Raw genomic sequence first — 8,289 nt, 5'->3', positions numbered from 1 at the left:
TAGCACCTCTAAGTCCTCAAGAGGTTTATGAGATGCAACAAGCAATGGATCATGCCAGCAAGGTAAGTAAGACTAACTTATACATCACTTCCAGCCAAGTAGTTAAGTCTTTACACCATGAGACGCAGGTGCTGCTAATGGTCTTTAGAGAGAGTTGTTTTGCAGGGATTGAGGCCACGAAGTTACCAGCCGAAGTACAAGGCCTCATGGAGCAATATAAGGACGTCTTTCCTGATGAGATCCCAGCCGGCCTACCTCCTATCTGAGGCATAGACTATCAGATCGATTTTGTGCCAGGCGCACCCTTGCCAAACCGAGCGGCCTACCGAGTTAACCCAGAAGAAGCCAAGGAGTTGGAGAGACAGGTCCAAGACCTCATGGATAAGGGTTAAATCCGGGAGAGTCTTAGTCCGTGTGCTGTTCCGGTTCTATTGGTTCCAAAGAAGGATGGAACATGGCGCATGTGTGTGGACTGCCGGGCCATCAACAACATAACCATCAAATATCGGTACCCAATACCTAGACTAGATGATATGCTGGATGAACTAAGTGGGTCTGTTGTGTTCTCTAAGATTTATCTCAGGAGTGGATACCACCAAGTTCGAATGAAGGAGGGAGACGAGTGGAAGACAGCTTTCAAGACCAAGCAAGGTCTATACGAATGGCTGGTCATGCCGTTTGGCCTCACCAACGCCCCCAGCTCCTTCATGAGACTCATGAACCAGGTTCTTCGACCTTTCATAGGGAAATTTGTGGTTGTGTACTTTGATGACATACTGATCTATAGCCGCTGTTTAGATGACCACCTTAGACACCTTGAACAAGTGATCAAAGTTCTTAGGCAAGAAGGCCTTTATGCCAACTTAAAGAAATGTGTGTTTTGCACTGATGAATTGGTGTTTTTAGGTTTTGTTTTTAGTTCACAGGGCCTGAAGGTAGATGAAGAGAAGATCAAGGCGATCCAAGACTGGCATACACCTACCACCATTGGCCATGTTCGCAGTTTCCACGGCCTGGCCAGTTTCTATCGGCGGTTCGTCAAGGATATCAGCACCATAGCCGCTGCCTTGACCTCTGTGATCAAGAAGAACGTATCCTTTATTTGGGGACCAGCCCAAGAAGAGTCTTTTAACAAGCTTAAATATAGTTTGACTCATGCACCAGTCCTGGCGATCTATTTCCCCACCGGAACTATGGTGTCGCACTATTTCTCCATCAAACTATTGCCTCGTTTCATTTCCCCACCAAACGAAAGTTAAGTATCTATATACCCACCATATCAAAGTTAAATATCTCTTTCCCCACCCGACAAAAGTTAAACACTCAAATCCACATAAAACCATGTTTAGTTGGTTAATTAGTTTGGTTAAGACGGGTTAGTAATACCGAATCTCGACTTAACCGAACTTAATTATTTTTAACCCGACTTAACCATCCTAATCTATCTAAACCCAAAAAATCCCCAAATCAAAAACCCAAGAACCCTAGAACGTGAAATAGAGAGAGTGGGAGAGAATTCCTGAGAGAAAACAACAGGAAACGATTGAATTCGTGTTTACCATGTCTGTAGTACCTATAATCGGCGAAGGAGAGTTCGAAATTGATGATGAAGAAGTTGAGCGAGAAGAGTTTGAACTCGACGAATTGTTGCGAAATTTCGTGAGTGAGCCGCCAATTCAGCATGACGTCTTGCCTGAGAGTGATGAAGATAATGAGGAAGAAGAAGATCCTGAAGCCCCACAGAGAATGAGGACGCATATACGCCGTGGTGATGGGCATTTGTACCGAGACCAGACATTCTTCAATGGTGTGGCTTTCAAAGACAGAGTCCTCGATTATGCTCTTAGGACTCGCTGCAATATCAGACAATACAGGTATGATAAGGATAAGCTTGGTTTCGAATGTGCTGGTCATGGTGAGAATGATGAAGCTTGTGGCTGGAAATTTATGCTTCGATCCTTCCGAAGGATAAAATTTGGAGAGTTAGGTTGTTTGTAGATAACCACACATGTGAGGTTAATGGAGAGTGTGAGATGGTGAAGGTCCCTGTGATAGCTAGTTTGTTTGTGAACAAGATCCGTGAAGAGCCGGCATACTATATGCCTATGAAGATCGAGGAATTGATCATGGCAAATTGGTCTATTAGTGTGTCTAGGCCTCAGTGTCAAGCTGGTAGGAATAAAGCTTTGAAGTGGATTAAGAGTGAACATGATCAACAGTTTGCACGCCTTAAAGATTATGCTGCCGAGATAGTAGAATCAAATCCTGGTTCTTCTGTTGAAGTAGACACGTTCCAGAATGATGAAGGTCAAGATGTCTTCAATCGGATCTATATTTGCTTTGGCGCCCTCAGGAATAATTGGAAGGAGAGTTGTAGGCCATTGATAGGACTTGATGGTTGCTTCCTCAAAGAAAGAATCAAGGGACAGTTATTGGTTGCTTTAGGTAGAGATGCAAACAATGCAATTTATCCAATAGCTTGGGCTGTTGTAAAGGTGGAAAATAACGAGAATTGGCAATGGTTTATGCAAAAACTGAAGGTTGATTTGGATCTAAAGGATGGTGACAATTACATTGCTGTCTCAGACCGTAGCCCGGTAAGTTTTTTGTTTTTTTTTTTGGTTGAAATCACTGTTTCTTTATGTTGTTGTTTGATTAAGTTTGTGGTTCTGTATCAGGGATTGATCAGAGCTATTAAGATAGAGTTGCCTAAGATGGAGCATCGGAAGTGTGTAAGACACATCTACGGGAATTTGAAGAAGAAACATGGCAACAAAAAACAGATGAAGTCTTACATATGGAGTGTAGCATGGAGCTACAATGAAGCAAAGTATCAGCAAAACTTGGACAGGTTAAGTTTCTACGATACAGGTGTGTATACAGATGTTATGGCTACAAATCCGAAGAGTTGGTGCCGAGCTTTCTTCAAGCTGGGAAATTACTGCGAAGATGTGGAGAACAACTCGACAGAGTCCTTTAACAGCTCCATCAACAAGGCAAGAGAGAAGCCATTTGTGCATATGCTCGAAACAATAGCAAGACTTGCTATGGTACGTATAGCCACAAGATCCAGAGAATCACATGAACACCAAGGTAAGTTTTTTTCAATACTTCTAATATCTAAAAATATAAATTCAGTTAACTTAATTGGCTCTCTCTTTGTCAGGAAAATGTACACCATATGTGCAGAGAGTTCTCGCTAAGGCTCTTGTTGATAAGCCCTTTAAAGACGGAGCCAACAAATGTGTTGTTAGAAGAAGCGTTAAAGGCTACTTTGACTCAAGAATGAATGGCCAAACTCATCGTGTCCATTTGGAGAAAAGAACTTGTTCGTGCAGGAAGTTCGACATCACTGGAATTCCATGTAAGCATGCATATGGTGTGATGCTGAAGTTAATGGTTGATCCGTCCGACTATGTTTGTGAGTGGTTTCGCACGGCTAAGTGGAGAAGAAACTACACAGATGGAATTGTTCCAGTCAGGGGTTCTATGTTTTGGCCCAAAACAGATGCTCCTGATGTACATGCTCCACCTGTAGAGGATGAACAAGGGGAAGAAACAGAGGGAGAACGAGGGAAAGAAACAGGGAAGAAGAAGAAGAAGCTCACCAAAGCGGATAAGACAAGGAAAAGAGGTGTGAATGAGTCACCAACCAAGAAGCTACCAAAAGCCAAGAAAAGGACTATGCATTGTGGCATTTGTGGTAAGGCTAATCACAACTCGAGGTGGCATGCAAAGCAGGGCAAGCATGATGATTTGGTTCCGGTAAGCACATCTCAAACTGCAGGTGAATCCTCACAAGGAACTCTCACTCAAGCTAGTGTTTCTCAAGCTTGAATGATTTGATATGTAATGGCATCTATTATCTTTTGTTTTGAACTTAATTTTCGACAGCTATGTAATGACATATATCTTTGGTTTTGAACTAAATGGTCTTGGATCCATGTAATGTAATGACATGTATCTATCTTTGTTTTGCACTTCATATTATCTTTGTTACTGCAACTAAAAGCTTGTATATTTTCTTTAAAATCATTGCATTCTACTGAATAAAATAGGCTTAACAATCATCTTAAAATAGACAAAGTCATTGCATTAATAAAATTGAAACCATGTCAAAGTTACACAAACCACAATGATCAAACACACAAAACACAAGATTACTAAAACAAAGGTCATTCCTACATAAACCTTTTCAACCAAAGAGCTTACTAAACCCAACCATGCCCATACACAAAACAACTACAACAACCATCATTTTCTTCATCGTAGAAGATGATTCAACCAAAGCCTCTTCAACTCTCTCGAAAATCTCCTTCTCAAGCTTCATTTGCACATTCTCAAACACTATTCTCTCAAACTCATTCCTCTCCATTGTAACTGTCTCCAGTTTTGCCGCAAGTGAAGCATTTTTCATTTTTAATGCCTCTATCTCATCTAAATAAGCCTCATCGACCCACTTGAAAGTGTGGTTGTCATTCGAGAGCTGTGCATTATTTAGACAAAAAATTATGAAAAGAAAACATTAACTAATACAATGAAGAAGAAGCAAGGATTAATCAAATTACCTTCTTAGATACAGCATATCCGCAACGATAGTAACGCCGGTACGGATTGTTGCTGGATTTAGAAACCAATTCCATTATTTGAACCCCACAATGACAAAGTCTCGGCACACCAAACACTCTGCCTCCAGAACGTCCACTTGACGAACCAATAGAAGCTCCAGACACGTTACTCATGGCTTTAGATCTGAAAATTAACACAAAGTGAGAAGAGATTAAGAACAAAAAGCAATAAGCACTCGACAATAACAAAAGAAGAAGAAGAACTCTGAGATTCACATTCTACAGTTTTTTCTAGGGTTCTTACCAATTTGGGATTTTTTAGATTTGGATTTTTGACCCTTGTGTCGGGTTATCACCGAGATATAGGTCCGGTTTAGCAATATTTGGGTTTTCCTTCGGTTTACTAACGGAGGTTTGATGGTTTGGTACTGGGTTTCGACATTTAACCATCGAAATTGGTCGGGTGGGGAAAGAGATATTTAACTTTGATATGGTGGGTATATAGATATTTAACTTTCGTTTGGTGGGGAAATGAAACGAGGCAATAGTTTGATGGAGAAATAGTGCGACACCATAGTTCCGGTGGGGAAATAGATCGCCAGCCCGTCCTTACTCTGCCTAACTTCGATAAAACTTTTGAGATTGAATGTGATGCTTCAGGGACAGGTATAGGAGCCGTGCTTACTCAAGGAGGACGTCCAGTGGCCTACTTCAGCGAGAAACTGAGTGGAGAAACCTTGAACTACCCAACCTATGATAAAGAGCTTTATGCTCTAGTGAGATCCCTTGAAACTTGGCAACATTATCTTTTGTCTAAAGAGTTTGTTTTTCATACAGATCATGAGATGCTTAAACACCTAAGAGGACAGACCACACTCAAGAGGAGGCACACCAGATGGTTGGAGTTTGTGGAGACTTTTCCTTATGTGATTAAGTATATGAAGGGCAAAGACAATGTGGTGGCTGATGCCCTATCCCGGAGACATACTCTTATCTCGACCATGGAAGCTAAGATCATGGGTTTTGAATTCATTAGAGATTCTTATGCCACTGAACTTGATTTTCAAGAAGCTTTCAGGAAAACCACACAAGGAGCATTCGGTGTTTATTACCAGCATGAAGGTTTCTTGTTCAAAGAAAAGAAGTTATGCATTCCCAAAGGCTCGATGAGGGAACTGCGGGTTCGGGAGGCTCATGGTGGCGGCCTCATGGGACATTTCGGCCGAGACAAGACCCTAAGTGTCCTGACCGACCATTTCTTTTGGCCAAACATGAAACGAGATGTGGAGAACCTATGCGCCAAATGAACTGTCTGTCTCAAGACAAAATCCAGGTCACATCCTTATGGTTTACACATGCCACTACCTATTCCTAACCACCCTTGGGTAGATGTTTCTATGGACTTTGTGCTGGGCTTGCCCAAGATAAACAACAAGGATTCCATTTTTGTAGTGGTGGACAGGTTCTCCAAGATGGCTCACTTCATAGCTTGTGACAAAACCAATGACGCTACCCAGACAGCCGATCTGTTCTTTAAAGAGGTGGTACGTCTCCATGGTATTCCGCGAACCATTGTGTCCGACCGAGACTCTAAGTTTCTAAGTCATTTCTGGAAGACACTATGGGGTAAGATCGGTACAAAGCTATTGTTCTCGACCACTTGCCATCCACAAACGGATGGCCAAACTGAGGTAGTAAACCGTACACTCTCTCAGTTGTTGAGAGCTACGGTCGGTAAGAACTTGAGGAACTGGTTATCCTGTTTACCGTTTATTGAGTTTGCTTACAACCATGCTAGACACTCTGCCACAGAACTTTCTCCTTTTGAAGTTGTTTATGGTTTTCAGCCTGAGACGCCTTTAGACATGTCCGAACTGCCAAAGTCTATGTTCCGCAGCCGAGAAGGTGCAACTAAGGCCGAATTCGTTAAGAACATGCATCGGAGGGTTCGAGAGAAGTTAGAGGCAAAGGCGGCCAAGGTCAAAGCCCGTATCGACCAGAAGAGAAAGGAGGTGCTGTTTGAACCAGGCGACTTAGTGTGGTTACACATGAGGCCAGAGCATTTTCCAGAAGAAAGGAAGTCCAAACTGTCACCCCGAGGCACTGGGCTGTTCCGGGTCCTTGAGAAGATCAATGACAATGCTTACAAGCTTGAGCTTCCAGGTGAGTTTAAGATTTCCCCTGTGTTCAATGTATCTGACTTGTCCCCTTTCCTTGCAGATGATGGTGTTCTGAGGCCAGAACCTTTTCAAGGGGGTGGGAATGATGCGGCCATCCAAGTTGAGGTTCCCATAGTTACTAGTGGTCCAACTACCCGGAGTGGAGCCAAGGCCATAAGACTTGGATTCTCTAAAGCTGTCCAACAAATCCTTGATCAAGATGAAGAGCTGCTGATTGAAGAGATGGTCCAATTGAAGATTCAAGATCCAGCCGGTCCAATAGAGGTTCAAGACCAAGCCGGTTCCCTCCAATTCAGATCACTCGGCCAGAACCAAACCGGCCTAACCATCTCTACATGTGATCTCGGTTCAGACACCTCCCCAAGCTCAGCCGGTTCTGAGTAATCCGCCCAATCCATTTAAGGTAAGAAGGTAAGATTTCAATTATGATTTCTAATCGGTTTATGTTTCTGGTTTGTGTTGGTTCTTTTTAATTTCAATTCAAGAACTCATGGGCAAATTGTTTAAGTCTTTATTTTCTTGAGTCCAATAATTCAAGGCCTTTGTTTAGCCTTTGCTTTAGCTTGTCCTAGTAGAGTCGGCCCACTTTGTTTAGGCCTTGTCGATTTTAGCTTGTCCAAGAGAGTCCATGTTGTTTTTGCTTCAAGTCCCCTAGAAGGGCATAGCTGCAGGGTATTTAATCCCCACTATAAGCAGCCTTGTATTTTTTTTTAGCTTATGAAATATATGAGATAGTTTGCCCTAGCAAAACCCTTACTTTTCTCTCTAGTTTACGTGAGAAGCCAACCTAGAAAGAGCCTTGAATCTTATCAAGTTTTCATCACCAAACTTGTGGCGATTCTTCATTCCATTCCATCCATCAATCCGGCCTTGAGAGAGACTTCAGTCCAGCAAGCCTGATTCCACCTTCACGCCATCTCCATCCCCTGTTCTTGTTGAGAGAGACTTCAGTCCAGCAACCTGAATCCATCCTCCATCCCTATCCTTCTTTTGTTTTTGTTTCATTTTAGCATCATATAGTTATAGATCATCCATTGATATAAAACCCCATAAAAAGTCATATTTACTTTCTGTTCTTCATTTTTCATTTAGTATTCTTCCTGTTCATCATTTTTGATTCATAAAACTCATAAAAATATTTCTCATTTGTTTCAGGAACCAGATCAGCCATCTCCATCTCTCGCATCCGACCAAGCCGCGCCCTAGCCGTCCGTCCGTCCTGTCCAGTCCGGTTCTTGAACCTTTGATCGTCCATTTTAGCAGTCTGAATCCCAGCCTGTAACATGCTGGCCCTTCCCGTGGACTGTTTGGATGATTTTGGCCCATGTGGGGTGTCTATGCAGTACACACAGGATGTCTGTGGGTGTCCAGTCAGCACACACAGGATGTCCGCGGCTGTCTGTGGCTGTCCATCAGCACACACAGGACATCTGTGGCTGTCTGTGTGTGTCCATGTGTGTCCGTGTGTGTCCGTCAGCACACACAGGAGGTCTGTGGCTGTCCATCAGTACACATATCAGCACGCTGGTCCTTGGACTGAG

At 42.8% G+C, this 8,289-nt stretch overlaps 3 protein-coding genes across 3 annotated transcripts; 2 read left to right on the top strand and 1 right to left on the bottom strand.

The window, feature by feature from the left end:
• Positions 1-1,560: 1,560 nt before the first annotated feature.
• On the top strand, positions 1,561-3,837 carry LOC103831494. The gene is made up of 4 exons (XM_033283197.1): positions 1,561-1,915; positions 1,999-2,597; positions 2,679-3,093; positions 3,167-3,837. The coding sequence occupies exons 1-4, from the start codon at positions 1,561-1,563 to the stop codon at positions 3,835-3,837; spliced, it is 2,040 nt and encodes a 679-aa protein (XP_033139088.1).
• On the bottom strand, positions 2,612-4,742 carry LOC117130067 (uncharacterized protein At4g04775-like). The gene is made up of 2 exons (XM_033283195.1): positions 4,569-4,742; positions 2,612-4,486 (listed from the first exon to the last, which is right to left on the bottom strand). The coding sequence occupies exons 1-2, from the start codon at positions 4,740-4,742 to the stop codon at positions 4,196-4,198; spliced, it is 465 nt and encodes a 154-aa protein (XP_033139086.1). The 3' UTR covers positions 2,612-4,195.
• A 671-nt stretch (positions 4,743-5,413) lies between these two features.
• On the top strand, positions 5,414-5,875 carry LOC117130068. Its single transcript, XM_033283196.1, has one exon. It carries the CDS (start codon positions 5,414-5,416, stop codon positions 5,873-5,875), a length of 462 nt encoding a protein of 153 aa, XP_033139087.1.
• Positions 5,876-8,289: the final 2,414 nt, after the last annotated feature.

This window comes from Brassica rapa, unplaced genomic scaffold (assembly GCF_000309985.2).
Source record: "Brassica rapa cultivar Chiifu-401-42 unplaced genomic scaffold, CAAS_Brap_v3.01 Scaffold0323, whole genome shotgun sequence".
Classification (NCBI taxonomy): domain Eukaryota; kingdom Viridiplantae; phylum Streptophyta; class Magnoliopsida; order Brassicales; family Brassicaceae; genus Brassica; species Brassica rapa.
The sequence above is the reverse complement of the archived record's forward strand: the minus strand, read 5'-3'. Positions and strand labels throughout refer to the sequence as shown.